The 23,143-nt window shown below is 43.3% G+C and overlaps 1 protein-coding gene across 7 annotated transcripts in view; it reads right to left on the bottom strand.

Annotated features, from left to right (window-relative positions):
• The window catches only part of LOC142571445 (mediator of RNA polymerase II transcription subunit 12-like protein), a 222,155-nt gene that overhangs the window by 128,991 nt on the left and 70,021 nt on the right, over positions 1-23,143 (bottom strand). For all 7 annotated transcript variants that reach the window (XM_075679800.1, XM_075679797.1, XM_075679795.1 and 4 more), the window contains 5 exons: positions 17,393-17,519; positions 13,104-13,334; positions 12,357-12,480; positions 4,044-4,242; positions 1,409-1,616 (listed from right to left, as the gene is read on the bottom strand). In XM_075679800.1, the coding sequence (XP_075535915.1) occupies positions 1,409-1,616; positions 4,044-4,242; positions 12,357-12,480; positions 13,104-13,334; positions 17,393-17,519 (889 nt within the window). The remainder of the gene's footprint in view (positions 1-1,408; positions 1,617-4,043; positions 4,243-12,356; positions 12,481-13,103; positions 13,335-17,392; positions 17,520-23,143) is intronic.

The following is a 23,143-nucleotide window of genomic DNA, read 5'->3' on the forward strand; positions in this document are numbered from 1 at the left end:
CCACCAATTTGATTATTGTGCCACCTCGAGCCGCCACTGTCGCACGCAGATCCACTGGCAGACGTAGCCACACCATGGCAACGCTAGGCCTAGCTACTTCGATGTTCACTACCAAGCCTCCTGCTGTTCGGTGCCGTGTTTTTCATTGAAACAATTCACCGCTGTTAGCAATGACGCCAACTCCACCTTTGTAATCCTCGCCAATGTCTTCGGAGCACGGAAAGCACGACACGTTGCATAATGCCGGTTCCCAAAGGTCAACTTCGCCCCAATACAGCAATCTTGGGCGGTGAAGCGTACCAAACGTTCGAAAGAGCAATTGTCACAGGACATGATATGGTCCCTTTTATTATACATGCACGCACCCGCTGTCTCCTATCATAGTATGAGCACCCACACGCCTAATAACTGACTGTAATTTGTAAATACTTGTGAATAAATCTTGTGGATTTATTCTGGGTTATTGTGGATCTTGTGGACTGATGTGTTAGCTCAGTGCACATTCGCCACTGCACTTAAGTCCTCCATTCAATTTGTTTCCTTTATTTTAACTTCTTTTAATTCAAAGAAATTCTTGGTTCCTTCGAGTTCAAATTATCGAGATTCGATAATACCACCCAAGGAAAACTCTGCCTCCTCCTCAGACGATGATGACGAGTGAAGAGAACTTGGTTCTGAATTGTGATTCCTTGAATAAAAGTACCCTTTCTTTTTCTATTCATCTCACATTACATTCATGGTATTACTATTTCTATTTCACATGACTGGAAAGTCGCTCCTTGTGTTACAAACACGGCCTCGTTAGATTTGAGTATATACGGTACATATTTATGTGAATACGTGGGGACGGAAAAAAAAGTATAGTACAAGACCAAACAACAGAAGTGCAGAAATGTCACTGCTAACATGTTTCTTGTTAAGGAGTGATAAATTTGCAAGCAACACTGGCAAAAATTCCTAATGTATAGATATGCAATACAAGATCTGGACTGCTAGCGAGGTATGTGAAGACACAAGAGCAAGCAACCGAAGTTTATTGCCATTTCGCATCTTTGTACCTAGGCACATGATCCCAAAGCCACGTGATACCCACCATCTTACTGCTAAGTTTAGGAAGCCTATCTATTTTACACTAACGCACAGATTATGTATGCTAAATTTACCCAGAGTACAAATTATCTACTTGCCAAAGAAGTAGCACTCTGAAAAATTCAATTAGCTTTTAATTGCAAGCACAGCTGTGCCACCACCCTGACACTCGAGCATGCTGCAAAGATGCATCGTTCTCCATAGTTGTAACATACAGGAAATGGGGCCTCAAAGAAAGCTGTAGCAGTGAACATGTTAGCAATGCAATTTCTACACTTCTGAGCATGAAAAAGAAGAGTTACAGTTCTGATGCAGCTACCTCTTTCATGGGGGCTTGAGCCACCACCTGCTGAGCCACCATTGGCGCCACTTCCCGAACTGCTGCTGCTACTTCCACAGGCACTGTTCCCCACAATGGCACCAAATGTGTCAGCGCCATTGTTAGTTGCACCAGGGGAAATCCACGAATTTGTGCTGCCACTGCTACCGCCCTTGGGGTGGCAGATCATGTGCAGCAATGTCTCTGCCTGAAATGACAAACAAACATGTTGACTCGGTGACATAGGAGGCAAAGCAAACATTCGGAAACTAGATGCATGCCCAATCTTGGCCCTGACAACTTGTGCACCTGTATGGTCATAGCTGTACAGGCAAAGTGTCTACCAAGTTGACATTTCAAAATTCCCCGAGCTCCCAGGTTTTCCGTGAGTGCCTTCACAATATTCCTTGAGTGACACAGGACTTTGTTTTACGTCAAGACGGGCTCCCTACATCATGCCACCCAATGGTGTCACTCCCCAGTAAGCATGTTAAAAAATTAAAAACAATTTCATCCAGTTTGAATAGTAAGGGGTAGTGTTTATTTTATTCAAACAGAAGAAAGGGGTTATGTAAAATGCACAGCGAATAAAATATCTTTGAAAGAAGTAGTAAAACCCATTGCAAATCGAGCTGAACATTTTCAAATATAAATAAGAAAGAGATGCATACAGAATATTTTCGAATATGAGCTATTTCTATCAATTGATAGCAAGCTGATTAGTTTGAGGCCTGAACTTTATCACAAGTGAGATTCTCTTGCAACAGCTGGCAAGTCACTCTCAGCCCGCACAAAATGCCTCAGTGTTGCGTTTCACTGTTCTAAAGAGGTATTTTTCTTTTTTTTTTTTGCTTGGATGAGGGACACCTGCACCTCGGCGTCAGCCAACACTTCGCTTTTAGAGTGCAAGCTCCTTCAAAAAAGCAGCGGCATGCTTCCTTTCCCGTTCATTTCTCAATGTGTAAGTCCTTTGTCTTCTTGTCCTCCTTCGACCCTGCACTTGCCACACAGACTACTTGAAGCATCCTCTTGGACAGCTGTACAGTCAGCGCCAGATTTTTCCGACTCCCTAGGGGCAGCGAAAGCGTCCGAAAAAGTGAATGCATCTCTTTTACAGCCCTTAGGGGTTCAAATCGCCACAGGCACGTCCGAAAAACCTCTGAAGGCCTGCCAGTACACTTATTAGGCATAACAGTACTCGTACTCTGGTGGGAGATGGCGTGTGCACGCGTGCATAATTAAGGAATACATACTGTGTCCAGTGACAGTTGCCTCTTCCCACATTTATGCTTCATATCGTAACATTGCTGTAATGAGGCAAAGCTGACTTTCGGGAACCGGCATTATGCAACACGACGTGCTTTCCGAACTTCAAAGCCAATCACGATGACCACAAAGGCAGTGTCGGTGCCATTGCTGACAGCGGCGAATTCTTTGAATAAAAAACATGGCACAGAATGGCAAGAAGCTTAATACCGAACCTCGATGAAGGTAGGCCTAGCATTGCCGCAGTGGTGGCTACGGCTGCCAGCGGATCTGCGTGTGAGTGTGCCGGTTCGAGGCGGCAAGGTTATCAAAATGTCAGAGGTTGTAGCTTTTATTAATGCTGTTTCGGGCCTGCAGTCATGGCAGAAAGTCTGGAAAATCAGACGGCGAAGGGTTCTTGCGTCCGAAATTTCAGACGTTCTTATACATTGACTCTATGGGGTGGTGGTGCCGCAAAGCCGTCCCAATTTTCGGGCGTCCGGAAAGTCAGTCGTTGACTTTACACTGGCAACTCCTCCCGCCAATGATGCGGCATCAAAGACCATTTGTTACGATTCCTCTCTGTTACATGAGCCAGCATTACTGCGAATTTCGTTCTCTTTCAATAAAATTGCAGCTAATTTTCCCTGATGGAAGCACAAATTCCCTGAGTTTTTCCAGACTACTCAAAATCCCCGAGAATTCCCGGTTTTCCTGGTTTTCCCGGTTGGTAGACACCCTGTGCAGGTTGCCTGGGACCAGCCAAGCTGTCTAAACACAGATTTTCGCACAGGTATCCCTACCAAAAATGTGTATTTTTTCTGGACAATAAAACTGAAATGAAATGAAATTACATCTTGAGTGCTAAGCTTCACTGAAAATTCTGTACGTAAAAACTTAGTCTTCCGAACCTGAAATGGTGACATGCTGGCATTTTGTTGGCAGACAGCTGTGCAACATACAAGTGATGCTTCCTCCTGTTAAGCGTGAGGTGCCAATTTAAGAGCTTATGTTTAGGAGCTTAGTTAAAATTTGTGGTGGGTCACATAGTAACCCTCTTCTTTTTTTTTTTTTCAAAGTCTGCTTCTCTGCACTGCAATTTTGCTCAACTAATGGCAGCACCAGCCATGATTAAAATGAAGATTAAGTGCTAGCTGCACATGCCGTGGCTTCCTTCTTACGCATATTTTCAACACGAGAGCCATTTTTTATTTGATAGGACAAGAAAACTGTGCTTGCACTCATTGATTGCAAAAGTAACTATGCTGCCATTAGTCTGACAAGGTGTCTTGCAGAAAAGCCTGTCTTACTATATGGAAAGGGTCCATTATGACAACTGACTAGAAAAGGTTAAGCACTTGAAAACCATCAAGCAAGTTTCAAAGCATACCTGTTTGTGTGATAGCATCGGATCCAGCAGCAGGTCCGGTGAGCACAGTACATCAGGGTCTCTAAGGCAGCGTTCATGAATCCACTGCTGGCTGCAGATCTGGCCCAAGGCATATTTGGCAAAGTCATTCAGGCCAGCACTCTCAATGCCTGTGCCTCGAGGAGCACCCACACTGCTTGGATGCCTGCCCAAGCTGGGACTATGCAACATGAGAGAGTCAAAAGAGAGACAATAGATAAGACACAATTCAGGAAGTCGAGAATCGTATTACGCAGCTCTGCTATGTAAAAAGCACTAACGGGGCAACATAAGCTTCTGTTACAAGAGTGAGTTTAGACCAGGAGTGGCCAGACTGTCATATTCAACGAGCCACAAAAGTTCTCACCATATTGTTTCATAGACCCGATGAAACAAGGCAATTATTGATCTTAGCTTGACGAGACAGTAGACTCTTGTCCCCTGGCGTTAACCTTCCCCACATGACTCACATCTCCTGGCATTCAGCTGTCTCGCATGACACACACACTGGTGGAAGTCCGTGTCTTGTTGTGTACAGCTGCGATGAAAGATGGCAGAGTGTTCAGGTGCGAGCACCAGCTGACAGCGTGGATAATTCAGGCGTGAGAGGAGCTTGCTTTCTCTTATGATTTGGGATGTTACTGCGTACAGATTGATCAGTGCTCATGGGTAATCTTCACAGGACGGTCCCACATAAAACTTCCTGTTTGGAATCGGAGCATGGCATTTGCATGGGCAAACACAAATGCTCATGGCATCCTCAATAAATCTGCCCCAAAATTGCTACAAAACCAGAAGGGAACAAAACACCCCAAGAGGGAGCAGTGTTGGAGAGGAGAGAAATCTGAGGACAAATTGCTCTTCTCAGATGCACACTGCTAGTGCCACATGGTGATTTGGACCGCGAGTGCTGCTGCTGGGCTGCTCATGACAGTAGTACCCTCTCAGAGCTTTTCTTTGCCACAAATGAGCACAAAATTCCGTTGCTTCCGATAAATAAAACTGGGACAAAGTGTCCGTTATAAGTGCTCATCTGCTGTTTTCTTCAGGAACCATGGTAGACCAGCTTTGCTTGCAAGTAGTCGTTTACAATGTTTTTACACACATCACCTTTAAGCACGAGAATGCTGTCATAGCATGGCACTTTAAATATGGCACAGTTAAACCATGATATAACGAAGTAGGTAAAATTGGCAATTTGCTTTGTTATATTGAAATTTCATTGTATTGAATTTCTACTTTATGCAAATAAGTGTAGTCGCTGATCTATTTTTGTTACATGGAAAGGGGCCACAGAATTTTTCGAATTATCCGGCTATAGAAAAAAGCAGTATTTGAATGAGAAAACAATTCATTTTGATGAAATTGGGAGTCGGCGGCGAACGACACGGTTTCATGCCACATCGACGATATCTTCCCATCAGCGGTACAAATTAAGCGAAGCCCGCCACGCTTTCGCATGCACTCCGCCATCGTGGCTGATAGCGTCACCCGCACTGGGACAACGTTATCATGAAAAGCGCCAGCAACGGGGAGCAAATGCTTAGTCTGCCTCTTGCTCCAATGGGTCACCGAAACTCGAGATTACGCAACCTCCAATACTAAACGCACGGGAAGACCGCTTACATGAGCCACGACGCCTCAGCAAGCGCACTCTTTGCACACGTGGCAGATGACCTCTAAAGCAGGGTACGCGGCTGCGTATGCGCTCAGCCATGCTTACAGCCATGTAGCTGTAGCTTCATAGCTGTGTTTAGGAGAAGATAGAAGAATGGTACAATCGATGCATGCACATCATCTTCCTTTCTTTATTGTCCCCATGCAACTTCCTTCTTCTTCTTCCATATGCAACATTTCCTCGGCTGATTACAAAAAAACTCCATCGCTTGCGTAGCGCGTAGTCCCTCAGGTTTAAGGGCGCTTTCTTAACTCGAATGCTCCTTCGTGGTGATGGGCCAGTCTGTTTATCTTGCAGTGAAGACGGCTCTCTACTTGATTCACTGTTGTGCACTTGTGTTGTTATCTCTTGCCGTGACGTAGATGGACAGTCAGCAGGCTGCTCAGCCAAAGGTAACACGCTAACTTGAAAAGGCGGGTCGGGTAGCGGTGGAGCCCACTCTAAGAAACCAGGACGATTGGTCGTGAACTTCTTCACAGCTTCTGGGTGTACTGCTTGAAACCTGGAAGTGTTCCATACTCAACTGTCTTCCAAAAGAAAGGACACTGACCTTCTTGCTTGATAATCCAGTTGGGGTCCGAAAAGTGTGAAGAAATCTTGCCGCAAACTTTAGGCTTTCTTACGCAGATGTAGTCACCAACAGCAAATTGTCTCGTTTGAGCTCCGTGATGTCCATCAAAAGCTTTGAAGAAGCTCATTTTTGTCTGGCACACTGACGAAGCATTTTCATGGCCTGTGCTGGATTTTCATGAAAAGAGTTATCCGGCAGGCAAACAATGTTCAATCGCATGTGTGGCAGTCGTCCATGCAACAAAAATGTGGATGCAACTCCCGTTGCGGTCTGAGGTGTGCAGCAGTAAACGCCTAAGTAATCTGTGACAGCATATATCGCACCACTCATATACTGCCCTCTGCACAACAGAACTGTGTTGAACCTTTCGACAAGACCGTTTGCTTGGGGGTGGTAGGCCAATGAGAAACAATGGTGTATACCACGTTGCTGAAGAAGCTCTTCAAATTCCGTTGAGCTGAACTGTGGTCCATGGTCAGAAACTATCTCAGTGGGGTAGCCTTCATGAGCAAACACTTGTACCAGAAAATTCTTGACCATCGCTGTGGAAACTTGTCTTGAAAAATTAACTTCCAGGCATTTGCTATGATAATAAGTGTCATTTCATAACGATCGATGGGAGCTTGTTCAAAGGGTCCAATAGTACAAATACCTATCTTCTTCCCAGGTTTGTCAGGAAAAGCTACTGGCTGCATAGGTACTGCAGCTGGCCACGGAGACTTATCACAGGACTGCCAAACAACACAGGTTTTAACTAGTTGTTCCACGTGTTCCTCTATTAGAGGTCACCAGTACAACTCTCACAGTCGACTTTTCGTACGACTGATGCCCGGATGGGATTGATAGCAACTTTCATCAAACGACGAGTAAGGATACTTGGAACCACTATTTTGTCACCACGGTGAAGTAAGTCGTGTACAATTAACAGTTCTGCACGTAGATGAAAATATGGCATTAGATCCACTTCTAGATCTTTTTTATCAGACCAGGATGACAAAGTAAAGTCCATAACTTTTGCAATAGTACTGTCATTTGCACTTGCTGCTTGGAGTTCTGCGATCGCCACCATCAGAGAAAGAAGGCAAACTAATGTTCAGCAGCAACCTCATTAAGTTCTCCTTGCAGAGGTAGTCATGAGAGCGCATCAGCCACCACATTGTCACTTCCCTTACGGTACTGTATGGTGTAGTTGTAACAAAGTAGGCGCACTGACCAACATGACATACGCATAGGCCGATGTCCAGGACCTTTTTTTGAGAACAAGGTGACGAGAGCCATATGGTCAGCTCGCAAAACAAAGCGACGACCCCAAAAATAGACGTGCCACTGTTCACAGGCCCAAACGCATGCTAAGGCTTCACATTCACCTGCAGAATATCTTCGTTATTGTGGCAAATGTGCAGGAGGCAAAGGCAACTGTCTGTAGAGTTTCCTTGTTATCTTGTTGCAATACCGCGCCCAATCCGTACCCAGAGGCATCGGTCGTGATGATGACGGGAAAGTTCAGATCAAAGAAATTTAAGACGTTACAAGTTGTCAGTAGTGATTTTAAATGGATGAAAGTCTGTTCAGCAACTGGCGTCCAAGCAAATGGTTTGTTGCCTTGAAGCAATGCCCATAAAGGATCCACAACATCAAAAAAATGCAGAACAAAGTTGGAGTAAAGTCCCACCAGTCCTAGCAGAGAACGAAGTTCATTTATGTTTGAAGATGCAGGAGCTTCTTTTATCGCTTGAATAGATGACACTAGCGGAAAAACTCCTTTGCCATTCACAACATGCAACAGAAAATTGAGTTCCGTGACATCAAATTGCACTTCTGGTTGAGTTTAAGGACTGCTTCAGAAAGCTGTTGCAAGACAGTGTGGAGAGTCAAGAGATGATCTCTAGAATGGCCATAGACAATAATGTCGTCGACGTAGAAAAGTACACCTTTGCATCCTTTAAGTATGAGATGCATCGTAATCTGAAATATTGATGGAGCTGCAGCCAAGCCGAAGCACACACTCTTAAAACGACAGAGCCCATCATACGTAATAAAGGTTGTCAGATCACAACTCTCAGGGTCAAGTTCCACTTGGTGGTAAGCAGACACTAAATCCAGCTTAGAAAATCGCTGGGCACCAGCCAAGCTATGCAGCAGTTCTTCTGTCTGTGGAAGTGGAAAGCTATCAACAATTATAGCTTTATTGGGTTCTCGCAGATAATCACACATTCATATTGATCCGTCCTTTTTCCAACCACCACTATTGGAGAAACCCACTGAGAGGCGTAAATGGGCTCAATAATGTCTTGTGCTTCAAGTTTCTGTAATTCAGCTGGCACTTGCTCGCGAACAGTAAAGGGCAACCTTCAGAGCTTGCTGCAAATGGGTGAAATGGTCTCAGAAACCTTAACTCAATATTTGAATGCATTGTCAAATCCATGCTGTTTGTCAAACAGATGTTCGTACTCTGAACATAGCTCAGATGGCAATACAGGAGTGCTAAGGGTCAATGCAAGACACTGAAGCGATGTACCTTCAATCTTCATCTGTAGTGCCACAATGGCATCTAGGCCCAGAACAGTGGTGCCCTCAGACACAACATACAGAAGAATACAAGCCCTTCTGTCGTGGAACATAGCTGATGCAATAAAGCGTCCTTGAACTCCTATGTTTGACTTGGAGTAGCCAAAAAGCTGTACTGAGGTAGGCTTTAAAGGGCAAGTACTTGCGAAAAAATAGAGTTCTCCTGCTGAAATAGTGACAGACGGTCCCGTATCAACAAGAAACGAGACAGCCTGACATTCCACGCGGACGGATGTGTAAATGCTCTGTTTGTGTCCCTTGACAATACAAATTGTTTTTACATCTGCCGTGTGAGCTAGAGCCATCGTCATCGATTTGTCAAACATTCACTGAATGACAAGACGACTTACACATAAAATCTAGATGCCCAATCTTCCCGCAGCCAACATCTGCACTTGCGCACCTTACATGCAGGGCTGTTTGCAAGGTGGTCACTTGCTCCACAATGATAGCATGCTCGAAGGTTCATAGCACCTTGTATTGGAAGCCAGCACGCTTAGGCTTTGCGATTCTCACAACATACATGGTCATCTGTCTGCTCTGATGATTGAGGAAAACTGTGCTTTTTTAATGTTATGAATTGAGGCACCACCGCAAAATTCCTTAGCTTGACTCACAACCTGTTCGTACTGATTTGCAATCGTGAGAGCTCGCGAGAGCGTCAGTGAGGAGCCTTCAAAAAGTAACCGCCGACACTGCCCCTCCATCCCAAGACAAGTGAGCAGAATCACTCTGTGGCGTTTGGCTGGAAACTCGGAAGCCACCATTATGTCTCCAAGGCCTGCTTCCACTGGTCCCATGGGACAGCTGGATGACCAGGTGAAGGCAGGGAAGGCGGTGGCAGTTGTAATCCCAGAACACTCATTGTGGTGATCTAGCAGGGGAAGTCACCAGGAAACTTGCCCTTGCATGGTTTGAATCCTCGCCGCCAATACATTGTATTTAGGAGAAGACAGAAGACTGATGCAATCGATACGTGTACATCACCTTCCTTTCTTTATTGTCCCCACATGACCTCCTCCTTCTTCTTCCACATATGACAGTAGTTTTCAAACCATCGTGATGCCGCCGTGCACAAGCCCGAAAAAGAAAAAAACACGGATATCAAAAGAATTCTGCTGTGTGCCATTACGCGTGTCATCGCCGCAGAAAGACAGCAATTTCATCGTTTCCCTAAGGAAGCACATGATGCACATCTGAGACCGATGTGGATAAGAATTTTACGCACTGAGAAAAGGTGACTGATAGTATGTACTGGTTTGTTCGAAACAATTCAGTTGAGATGACTTTTTTATTCCAGGCAAGTAGACCACTCATATGTTGCTGGAATTTCAAATTGTGAAGTGTACTTTGTTTAGGTAGACACTTCAATAAATTAGTGATGTACACGTGGGCCTCATTTAGTTTTGTTAGTTTAGATTTGAGCTCCAGCATTAGTGTTACTAGTGCCCTAAGCAGCAGGAATATTCTCGTTAATGTACTTTTGTCCACAAACACGGGTAGCAGGAACGATTACTAAATCGGAAGGTCTGAAGTTAGTCATGACACATGTTATGCCGCAAGGCGACATGGCGTTTCTATAGCATGCTTTACTTTAGTGGCGTTTTCTTATCCAGCGCAGTGAGCTGTCAGTTCATTTGCTCGCAAGAAATTTAGAAGCAACTGTAAACAGCACTCGTTTCAGATTTAGAGTCTGGGTGTCTACTGTGTTCTGAAGCCCAGACCCTACCTCAAACACTGTGCACTGCAAGCACATCAGGCGCAGACTACCTTATGACATGGACCAGCTAACTATAAAAAGAAACATGCACCCCGACTCCCAAACAGAACTCTAATTTGTTTTTATCGCAAGACACACTGACCATTACCTTAACAGTTTTTAGCCTCGTTCTATCAATACACAATATCAGCATTTAGCTTCTGAAGGCATGATAGACATTACTGCCTATAAACTGTGGGATGTTATGTGATATACTGCAACACTAGTCGCAGTGCGGAGTTGCTTAAATGAAGGTCAAAAACAGTCAAGTATCAAACCTGTAGCAGTGGAGCAACAGCATGAGCAAGTGCTTGCGCCTTTTGGCACCCCCACACACAAACACTTCCCTTTTTTAATTAGCCTCTGGCTCCTCTGAAAGGCCCTTTGTCTTTAAAAAAGAATGATAAGTATTGCTAGGCAGGCCGAACGTTTGGGCACACAACACAACTATTTCCGCAGTTTCGTCGCTTACATGCTTGAGACCGATCAAAGTAAGGCATTCGGCAGCCTTTTTTGGCTTCGATAAAACACCTCGATTCTACGTCACAAACAGGAAACTTGAGCACAGCACCAAGCGAAAGAGCTGCTGTGAACCTGAATGTCATAGCCATCTTTGTTTATTTGGACAATGTTCCCGGACAATTCCCTGCACATATCTGTGCACAGTTGTGTGCAGGGAATACAAAAAACAACCAAGAAAAATACCTGAAGCAATAGAAATTGACAAATGAAAAGCAGGTGTATCAGCTGCCCCCTTTATCATTCTCTGAAAAAGCATGCTGCTACCTTGGACTTGGATTATATCTAGAGTGGGAACCTAAAAATTATAATCTTTGTCTATTTTGGTGTTCTGGGTCTTGTTCACGCCTCACTTCTGTCAGAATGCGTGTGCTTCTCAAGCAACACTACAAAAAGGCAAATCTTTGAGCAATAATGCAGTAGTTGCAGTCCAGCACCTATGTATGTCCTTTTTCTTGTGTGTGAACGTGTATGTTTTAAGTGCATTGCTTCGTCAATGTTAAGAATATGCGTTTGATACTGCGCAGAATTTTATCATAATTTAGTGCTGTTGGCAAAATTTCACCTGTAAAGCATGCTTAACCACTGGACGTCTAAGCTTTGCGAAAAGGTCAGCCACTCAGTAGCAAAGGGCACAGGTTTGCGGACAGTGAGGATGCACTCTTTTGCAGGTGCCACCCCCAATCCTGAGCTTTTTGCTTAACAGCAAATACAATGAGTGAAGCTGGCACAGGGTCAAATGCCTCAAAGTTTACAGGCAGTTGATGCTGTATGATAGGGCAAAAGTTGACGAGAACAGACAGCTAGTGGGAATTACTCAGTTTTCCAAGTTAACATGAGCCAGATACACAATCTTTTAGTATAATGGCTTATTATTTCGATTCCTTACCACTGACAATGTAATTGCGATGTTCCAACATTTTAGAATAACCCAATTTGATAATAAATACATGTGCATATCATTATTTAACATTCAAAGCTAAGTATTCGTATTTGATTCATATTCGAAAATTTTGATAATCACAAGCCCCTAAAGTAAAGCACTAGTCAAAAGTTACTATGCATAAGGTTTGTGCTTAATTGGCTATGCCTGTTACAGCGGACTTGCACCAACGGCCATGTGATGCAGCTTACTCAAACATTATGGATGGCTCAAAAGTGCACAACTATACCATTGTTTACATAAACAAGAACACTCACGGGACGCTGAGGTCAAAGTCTGTGTCATCTATTGGGCCAAGAAGGTCGTTGATGCTGGGTTCCCCTTTGCCCTGATTCGAGTCCAGCTTCGCTTTGGCCTCCAAGGCTGGTGTGCTAGCATCGCCTGTAATCACATGCTTTCATCAATATTATCTGATGCCAAGTCACAAAAGATATGACAGAAATAGGGCAATTGGTGTGCTATAATGAGCATCACCAGCATACCAGTTAATTAAAAAGAGACCTTTCATGAAAGGTGCAAATGTGTTGTTTAATAAACAGCATTTTCTCAAACATTATCCCTTATTTTTTCACATCTGAAATTACACTGTCAAGATTAAGAAGCATTACCACAAAGAAAACCCAGCTGAATGTAGCGCTTACCCTGACCCTTTATCACCGAAGCAGTGTAGAGTTTTGAAGGAACAAGCTAACAGCCTAAACTTATTTAGTGTTTGTCTGTCATGTCCCTTTAATGAAGACAAAGATTTAGGCTTAGCTCTTATTCTTTGCCTTGTTTGTGAACAAGAAAACCCTGTCTAGCTTCCGCTGACAAAGCGAACGCCATATTCTTGACCTAGGCCTTTTAGGATGGCCTTTACTTTGTGACACAACCTACAATGTTATGTCGCATTCCGGTGATGAGCATACTGTCCATTGAGTGACCCAATGAATGTATGTTGAAAGTGATATCCTCAGCAAAAGCGCTAGACAAAGACTACAACTGCACCAAGACAGCTCACGCACCAAGCAGCAAGATGGCCTTGAGAACTGCAAGAACTGGCTCAACACGCATGCTGCTGTGAGCAGCTGACAAGAGATGCCGATCGCACAGAGACCGAATGAGAAAGAGAGGTCGCGGAAGGGGTATGGCACTCCCAGCAGGCGGCATGGAGTCCACAGTGCGAAAGAGGCGCAGCAGTAAGTGGCATGTCAGCCGGGCACCCGACTCTGCATCCTGGTCTGCGGCTCCACCCACTGCAAGGTAAATCCACCAGAAAAACCCATATACAGTAAAGCCTCCGTAACATGCATATACAAAAAAGGCCATACAAAACCTTTCATAAAAGCTTTCATAAACAAAGAAATGAGAGTTCTTTGTTTTTGCTTCTGTCAAAGGCAGTGCTTACCCATGATGTCTAAAGTAGTCTGGCCAATGGCTGCTGTGAATATAAGTGTGTAGGAATGTACACGAAAAGTAGGGGAATTTCATGAAGTTGAAAGAAAGTGCAGGTGGGCTTTTGAACAAAACTGTAGGCTAGCTGCTGCGAGTAGAGCAATTATACTACGTTCAGATATTCATGACAGCATTGTCTAGTGACTAAGCAGGTTTATTTACAGTGTTCTAAAAATGCTGCACAACTCCTTCAAGCCATAGAGTAGGCTTAAACAGATAACTTACAAGACTGCAATCAGTGAATGCAGCTTCACCAACTTCAGCATTATTAATTAATGCTTGCCCTGTTTAAGTAAGTCTTTCAAACCATCAGGCCGACACTAACAAAGGTTAACAACTGCTGTATAAACCCGAGTATAATATAAGCAGCTATCTTGCAAATGTGAACAAAAAAGAAAAAAAAAGAACAAATAGAAATTGACCTTTACACATTGCAATCAAGTCTGCTTCTTAACATTACATTCCCTCCAACACCACAAATACAGTAGAACTTCGTTGATGAAATCCCGTCACGTAGGATTTCCCAGTGCTAATGTTTGTGATAGAGAAGAAAAAAAAATTACCCAATACAGTTACCAATACAGTTACGCTTCTTTTTACCAATTCATACGTTCCCAGAAAACACAATCTTTGTGCACCAGTGTTCAGCACATCGCCAAACAGCGATTCGCAGGATACATACAAGTTGAAGAAGCCTCTCACATGATAAAGAAGTCCACAGTGCTCCCTGACGATGAGTACACTGAAAAGAGCGATTCACGGCTAGTTTTCTACATGGCAGGTATGCTGCATGCAAAACAATCCTGAAGATGGCGTGCAAGGAATGCTTCGACGAGCTCTTTATTTCCGCCGATGAAGCCAACAAATGGCTGGTGATGTTCAAGCTTTGTGACAATGAGGGCCTCCCTTCAGCGACGTGTAATTCAATTTCCTCAGCGACACATAATTCCGTTTCTAGACATTTCCTTGGTCTTCAAACAAGATCACGCTTGTTGGCAGTACTCCCCAAGCTCTTCGAAGCCGTTGTTAAACTTTCAATCCAAGCATTCCAAAGAAGTAAAAAACGGAATCGACATCTCATGCCTTAAGTCTTCTCTCACCAGATCATGCAAGCACAAAATGAGCGCCAGTTTTAATGCGCAGGTCCGGCGCCTATTAGAAACAGGTTATTCTAGTGTAGCAGTGGCCACTGTGGCTGAACGCCAAAAGGAGTCTGTTTCGATGGGGACGGACGTGATTTCAGAAAGCAGTAATAGCAAAAAAAAGAGTAGTGGCTATTCCGTACATTCATTCAGTGTCGCACAGGCTTAAAAAAGTTGCAAGTAGATATGATGTTAATGTTGCTTTCACTGCTCCCAATAAGCTAGGTAAGATATGCGCTGCCGTGCAGAGAAAAAAGGAGCAGGTAAAGGGCAAAAAAAGAACAGATATTTGTCCAGTGAAGCGCAGTAAGAACAAAAGTTTTACTGACTGTCGTATGGGTGTGGTTTATAAAATTTCCCTTAGCTGTGGCCAGTTCTACATAAGGCAAATTAAGCGGTGTATTAATCAGAGGCTAATGGAACATAAAAAGTCGTTAACGGGTGGATCGCCTTCTAATCTTTCCCTACATTGCCAAGACTGTAACTGCACGCCAAAGTTAGATGAATGCGCAATATTGTACAGGCATAAGAATGAAGATACACGTCTTATGGTAGAGGCATGGCATATCTATAATGGTGGAAGTGCGTGCGTGAGTGAGTCAGCCTTCGATTACTTTACATAAGGAAGAGATTAAGTGCCTTAACAGTTATCTTTCACGTAGACCGGCACATGTACCCAACGGACACGTGGTGATACCATTCCAGAGCTTGCGCAGATTAGTTTTGTGTCTTTATTATTTTTTTTTCACCTCAGTGCTCCCTTTAGTTGATAGTCGGCGTTCGTGTTGTCCACTTCTCTACTCTTGTGTCCTGTCTGCACGCCTCACTTCTTTGTTGCATCATGAGGGCCTCATATATCATTCTGAGAAGCTCTTCTCATATGTAGACATCCTTGAAACTACTTTTTCGATGTGGTTCAGTTACAACAAACTGCACAGTGACAGCTTGGAAGAGCTTGTCCCCTGCCTGCAAAAAAAAACAATGTCATGCTAGGCTGTGCACAGCATGGCCCTTGCCTCCCCAACCAGGTTACAAAATTCTTTTCGGCCACCATTTGCACTTCTACACGAAGGCACTCAACAAAGAGAGCGCCTTCCCGTGAAAAGAAGCACCTGAATCTCAGGCACAATACTTAGCAGAGGCTGACAACGTTCTGTTTGAACTGCTTGTGAACTGTTTAAACAAAATGTTTTTTGTTCTCGTAAAAAAAAAAAACACCAGCTCAGGCACATCACTTAGCAAAACATCATCGATGACTGAGAATGGTTTGTTTTAAACGGATTCTAAGCCACTCTTCAAAAAATTTGTTTGCGCATACAGTATGTTGAAAATAAAATGTTTGCTTCCAAGTTACCACTGGGAATTTTCTTGCTTTGTGTTCAATAACCAGGTGAAGCAAGCTGCATTCTACCACCAAGGTGTGCTCAGTCGGATTGTTACTGTGGTGCTTTTTAATTCGTAAGAGGCTATGCTACTCTATAGCAATTTGCAGCCATGAACGAGCAAGAATATATATATTGTGAAGCTTTCTTATTTGTTATTGCATGTTGGACTGCACATGCGGATGATCGTATTCCATACAGCGCCCCTGTGCTGCGGCTGCTACCAGCTGTCGCGGCCAACATGCATGTGTGTGGCAGTGCCTCCTGGCAGTGCCCCCTGGCAGTGCCCCCTGGCAGTGCCCCCTGGCAGTTTCCTCCCAAAGCACCGTGCACGAGACGGCATGTTTATCACACTTCCCAATTCTAGCCACTGTACCCCCGCGCATGGCCCACTATTGTCATTCTGTTGAGCTTGCTTTGCGTGCAGCATTCTGCCATGATGTACTTTTTTGTATAGTTTGCATTCCAGACAGCGTTCTGCTGGCTCCAACAAGTCTTTCTCATGAAGTTATAGATAGGCCGCACCAAATGACATCAACGGTGCCCTCGCAGTTCGGCTCCAAATGAGTCTCGAGTGGCAGTCCAAATGTGCCTGACTCCGCAACTGAAGATGCTGAACTGCCGCCTACCACAACGAACTCAAATGTAGACATCATTGGTTACCTACTGGGCTGCGGTGTGCCGATTCCTGCCGTCATTAAATTTGGAGACTTTGCAGACGTTAACAGCGCAGTTTCGTCGTGTGCCAAACTGAACGATAAGAAATGAGCAAGTTCTCCCACCGTCAAACAGTGACTCTGATTCGAAAGATGATGTGCCGTGTGCTCTGGAGCCTTACACATGCGAATCTGACTCAAGCCTTTGCAATCCTTGCATTGTCGTACAGGGAAACTCAAATGCAGGCAGACTTGGTTGCATGTAAAGGGAAGTGCATGCAGCAACGCATCGACCACTTGTTTCGTGCACAGGGGCCTTAAAATGTAAATAAAGTGATTCTTTTTGGACACATTCGTTTTTTTTTCGTACATTCGATAGTGTTCAAACTTATGCACATTCCCCATGAAGTCCAAATTATCGGTCGTCGACTGTATTCGAAATTTTGAATACGAATTAAATAGTTCTTGCTATTTGATTAGTATTCAATTCAAGAATTGACTATTTGAAATTGTCGAATATAAGAAATAAAAACAGTTATTGAAGTCTCAAACAGTTTCTGGCTATGTCCACTGTCTACTTGGAAATTCCATGTTTTTCTCAGAAAATGTGGTCCATAACACTTTTGACTCCTGCTGTACAAAGATGCAGCAAGTCCCAGAATGCAAAACAGCAACACACCAGGACTAGCTGAGAGCAGTGAAGGTATGGCCACATGCACAACGAAATCCTGGAGGGAGAAGCACCGCCTTGCCACCAGGATGCATGTGAAGACTGCCAGGTTGTCATGGATGGACAGGTCCCCCACCTGCAGGCATGGTACCACACTTGCCAGCTAAAGTTCCTGTAACACAGCATCTCTGACCTGTCGTTCCAGAGTGCTCCGACAGCTCTACAAAGGCCACATAAGGCACCAACTAACCTATTAAAATTCTAGCCCTTGCACTCTCAAACAGGTCCACTCAAAACTCTTCCAAGTGGAGCCCAGTCCCACCCCTCAAATGAAAACACCACAGCGCAATAACATTTTCCTGTTGATTCCTACTACGAGGAGTGGCTAACAGCAGTGCATTACGGCAGCCTTCAAGAACGCCGTATTAGAAATTCTTACTTGGGAATTGCCATAGAGTGACAATGAAGCCCACTGACCACTTCAGTTGACGGATGGCACTGCCATCAACTCTCTTAATTTGATGCGGAGTGTCAAGTGGTGGGACATTCTAGAAATGGGGGCAAGCTAACTGCCATATGGATAATGAAGCCCAATTATTCCCTATAAATATACCTTGGAGGTTGTCTTTCACAACTTCCAACGCAAATTCACATTGTTGGAGCATCCTGGAATGAGCAAAGTTGGACACTTTGCTAAGCCTTATCTACCCATTATTAAAAATGTGTTGAGAACACAAGCTTAATGATGAATAGTTAATGATGTCATAAGTATTTCTTAGGCAGAGGTGAGGTCTCGATAGGGACAGTCCAAGCAGTAAGTTTTATTTTCTGTAACATCCAACCTAATGTGTGCCACACATCATGTTAATAACTAGGCTAAAAGTAAAATGTGAGGTTTCTATTTTATATTTCTTTATTTTTCTTTTTATTATTATTTGACTCACCAGACTTAGTCAATAAATAGCCACAAAATAAAACTGGGACGAGGCTTCAGATGATACTGCAATAGCACACTTCCCAACACACACTAGGACGTAAAGTTCATGCACATAAATAAGCGTGTTCGCAGAGACACAAATAGTGCGTCAATGCCGCTTAATAACGGCAAGAAATGGGTCACAGAGAGAGTCATCACGACCCTAGAAGGCCAACATATGTTCGTTTCCAAATCATTGGCAAGAAAAAATATGCTACATTAAAGGGACTGTCTACATTTCCAAACATGTCTTTGGATTGTGGTGGGAAAGAGAAGATTGTGAGCCATAGTGACAGAAATGAGCATGCTTGTATCCCATAAATAAGGGAATATATGTTTAATTTGGCTCTGAAAGTTGTGCAAGAATGACATGTGGCGCCACTCGACAGTGAAACAGTGCCCTTACCCTTACGTAACCCTTACGTAACCAAAAAGCCACACAGGGAGAGCTACTTTGCTTGTACATACTATACAATATTATATAGCCTTAAATTAAAGATGAAGGAGAACCGAGGGGCTCACTTTTGTTAATCATGACCATATAAAGCCAACAGATAATGAAGCCAAGGAAAGCATCGGCGAAATTAGCTGTAGTTGAAATTGAAATGTTGAAAATAATAAAGAAAGGGAAATGAAAGTAGATGAAAAATAACATGTTGCCGGTGAGAGCTGAACCCACAACTTCCGCATTAAGTGTACATTGCACTGCCAAATGTGCTACGACGACGGCTAACAAACCACCGACTAACTAGGCTATTTATGTTCACTTTATATGGCCATGATTAACAAACTCGAGCATCTTGGTTCCCCTTCTTATCTGGTTTATTCATTGTGAGGGTCTCGAATCTGGCGGCCTTGATGTCATCAGGTAGCATGCGAGGGTTTATTAGCCACCTGCCTGCTCTCTTAAGATCACATGTTACTGAAGCCATCGGGCGAAAAAGGAAGTTCCACATCCACCCACCTTGGCTCTGAGTGGATCTGGCTAACACTCCTAGGGCTAGATCTGGTAAACATAAATGCCCAAGTTAGTGGCTGGTTTAATAGCCGTCACCATAGCACAATTGATAGTGCAACGCACGCGTAATGCAGAGGTTGTGGGTTCAGCTCCCACCAGCAACACATTATCTTTTCATCCACTTTCATTTGACTTTTTGTTATTATTTTCTACATTTCAATTTCAACTACAGCTGATTTCCCCGATGCTTTCCTTGGCTTCGTTGTCTGTTTGCTTTATATGGTCATTGCCTTAAATTGCATTTTCTGCTCTTCTACTAACTTTTCTTTGCATAAGAGAGTAATTTCTTTTGTTTACAGCTAGCACGTGGAGCCGCTTTGTGCAAACAAACAGAGTCACAGTGAAAGACGTGGTGCATTGATGCATGGCATACAAAATTGCCATCGTATTCAGTAATCAGTATTGTCGGAATCTGTGCACAATTTTAAGAAGCGAATATTCAGATTGAAAAATTCTGTTTTAAATATTTCTACTCACTTTCAGTGAAACACCTGCACCTTTAGACACTTTGAATGGTAGGCTTTGTATTGCACTACAACATAAAAGGCCCTTGAAAAATATCAATGAGTCCCTTTAAAACAGGTAATTTCATTTATTTATTATCACCTTGAAGGCCCAAAGGCATTACACAAAGGGCGGGGGAGGAGGGGGCAATACAAACACGTGTAAGAGTGGTTATGTACAAAAACAGGTAATTTCACAATACACACTTATTTCTTTTTAATCTGCAAGTATGCTTTCCCCTTTACGTTTTTATGAAAGTCTTGAATGCTTTGATCATCATTCGAGCAAAGTGCAAACTGCACTTTCTATTGCTTGAGTGTTGAACATGGTTCCATCACAAAAGCCCCATCTACATCTTTCATGTTATGACTAATAAGATTCGCCAGCTCTAAACATGCCCATCAAAGTTGCCTCACTACTTTAGTTCAGCAGACTGCCTTATGAGAAACCTGGCTTAAAGGGACCGACAACCAATTTTTATGGTACCCATTCTTTTAGTGCAACGGAAGGCTTACTGGTCTGAGTGTCCAATATTACAGTGGTAACACGGAAAACGTCGTGGAATCTGCATTGAGGATGTAGTCGTACTCAAGAAACATGCTGGAAACAGTGATAGGTGAGCGTAATAACAATTATACGCCGTCATTGGGGGAAGCAAACAAGTGCAGCTTTAGCTGTAAGAAAGTAATATTTTGCTTACCAAGCCGATGTTCCTACAATTAATGCTTTATGAAGCGTTGAATTATTTTTGCAATAATAGGTAGTTTCCGAATCTACACCCCAGCGTCAGCTCCCTCCAAGTAATACAAACCGATCTCAAAGGCCATGCTTATGCTAACTGCATGCCAAGCTAAATGGTAGGGTATGCCAGCAGTGCTATTATTGCAGTGCTGGCACCCATTCACGGCACAATTTGTCTATATAATTTTATATAGCCAATATATATTTTTTAATATAATCTCACAGAGACCACAGAGCTTGGTATACTAACTCACAAATTCATGCACGTACAATAGCCTTCATGTGCGCCGTGATGCATTGAACAACTCTACCTGCTCTACCGCTCCATTCATTTCTACGAAGGCAGTGTCACTCATTAGCGTGCGATAACAGCCGACCTATGTAGGGTAACCTCTTATAACAGTTCAAAGTACCAGAATTTCACTACCAGGCCACGCCTCTTACTGGTTTTTGAGACTTTCTTTGCCAATTTAAAATTATAATTCCTACTTAAATTGCGAGCAGTGTGCTGGATTTTGTCACTATAAATGATGGTAATTTCATTTCCGTCAACATCTCACAACACATTCTGGCCAGTTGTCAGTTGTCAGTACCTTTAACAACTAGGAGAAGGATCTGTTTCCAATGAACAACCAGCGCAATTCGTTATGGTGGTTGCTCTGCAAAACCATTCCAATAAAAACTCTGGTCCACGAACTACAATTTGCCTTCAAGTGCAGAGCAGTGGGGAGCTCATGGGAAAAGCATGAATATAAAGGCACTAGTCAGTGCCACATTCATAGAATCATGCTTCCTTACATTTTCTTTTTCTTCCAAGTACAAATCCATGAATTCAATTTTGTTGCAGACAAGTGTCTACTGCAACAGTCCTTAAAGACAGGGTACCTCCTTTCTCACTTGAAAAATAAAGAAAGGAAGAAAAGGCACGGTGAGCAAGCAGTACAGTGTTCCAGTATGCGTCTCCTCCTCTGGCCCAAGCATTGCTGCGCATGGCTGTCTGTGCGGCTGAGTGCAAAGGTTAAGCGAGCCGAGAAGGCTGGTGGCTCCATGCACGCTGTCTTTTCGCACACCTAATGTTGGAAGTCGCATAATCTCAGGTTTCGGAAACGCGTTGAAGCAAGAGGCAGCACGAAGTGTTCGCTCAGCTCTTTTTGCAATCTCCATAATGCAAGTATTGGTACAGCGAGTGTTCGCAGTCATCGAGTGAGGTTTGTTTATGCCTGCCTGTGCATGTGCGACACCGTGCTTGTTCATTTCATTAGTAAGTGAGTGCTTACTGCAATTTATACGGCCAATAAACCTATGAACCTTACTTTATGTAGTTGTTCAATACTTTGCTATCACTATCAATGCTTCGCCTTTCAGGCAAAACTGCACCTCTTTTCTAAAGTTAATGAAAAGAAATTTCGCAGTGGGTCCTCTGATAATTTTTGGTGTAAGAGGGGTGCAAAGGGCAAGTGAGAAGGTCGATCTATCCTGCACCTCGAACCACTGACCAACCTCCCAACTTATATAAAATATTGGACAGAAAGACGTAAATATGCTGCCTCCTTCCTCTATTATTTTACTAAAGGAATACCAACATTTTCAATTAGTGCAACACCATTTTCGGTGTGGCAACTGGTCAAACTTAATTTGTAAATACAGAAGGCCTGCACTCTACTTCAAAACCGTTTATTTTTCAATTAATTCAATCCCTATCAATTTCTATGGGTCCTAGCTTTTGTTATTTTGATCCTGAAATTGGCCTTTGCCAGATAACTTGAACTTATTTGGTCAATCCACATGCACCTGACCCCAACAGTGACCCCACTAGTGGCAGCATGTCTTGATAGCATGTAGAAGGGCAGTGAATGCATCATACATATGTCATCCCCTAATAAAAATGGCTACTTTCAGTCTGCCCAGGAAGATTTTCTGGTAGAAAGAGTAGCTCACCATGAATAATTAGAGTATATACCTGATTATAACAGATGCCTTGGTCTGAAAATTGGTTCGAAAATTGCCTGCATGGTGCAATCTGATATGAAACGAAAACTGTGTTAGCAGCTTTCGCAAAAGCCCAGCATCAGAGGCAGCCTAGCCAGTGCCATTGCACTCATAAGATCGCAACCGACCAAGTCCTCAAGTAGCATGACAATGACAAGCTACTTTCAGTCTTTGATTACAAAAGCTAATTAAAAAGATAAGTTATTTTATGTGCTAAGCTAGGAAGAGGCAACAAGTCACATCATGTGTTTTTGGTGTTATAGTGAATTGCATGCACCACAGGACAAACTAGAAAAGTGATAAGTCTTGACATGGGCCACCATTTCATTTGCGATAGTTGCGGAATAATTTGATAAATGCAAAATATTAAATGCGCAATAGGCCGTACTTAGAGCTAAACATTGTGGTTCATAGACAGTAAAAAGTGCTGCCTGAAATTGACAACAATGGACATTATGCATAAATAAATTTTGCTCCGTGAAGGTAGCATTTGATGGTTTCATGTTGGCCATAGATAGAGCCATACATTGTT

Source organism: Dermacentor variabilis, chromosome 2 (assembly GCF_050947875.1).
Source record: "Dermacentor variabilis isolate Ectoservices chromosome 2, ASM5094787v1, whole genome shotgun sequence".
NCBI classification, from domain to species: domain Eukaryota; kingdom Metazoa; phylum Arthropoda; class Arachnida; order Ixodida; family Ixodidae; genus Dermacentor; species Dermacentor variabilis.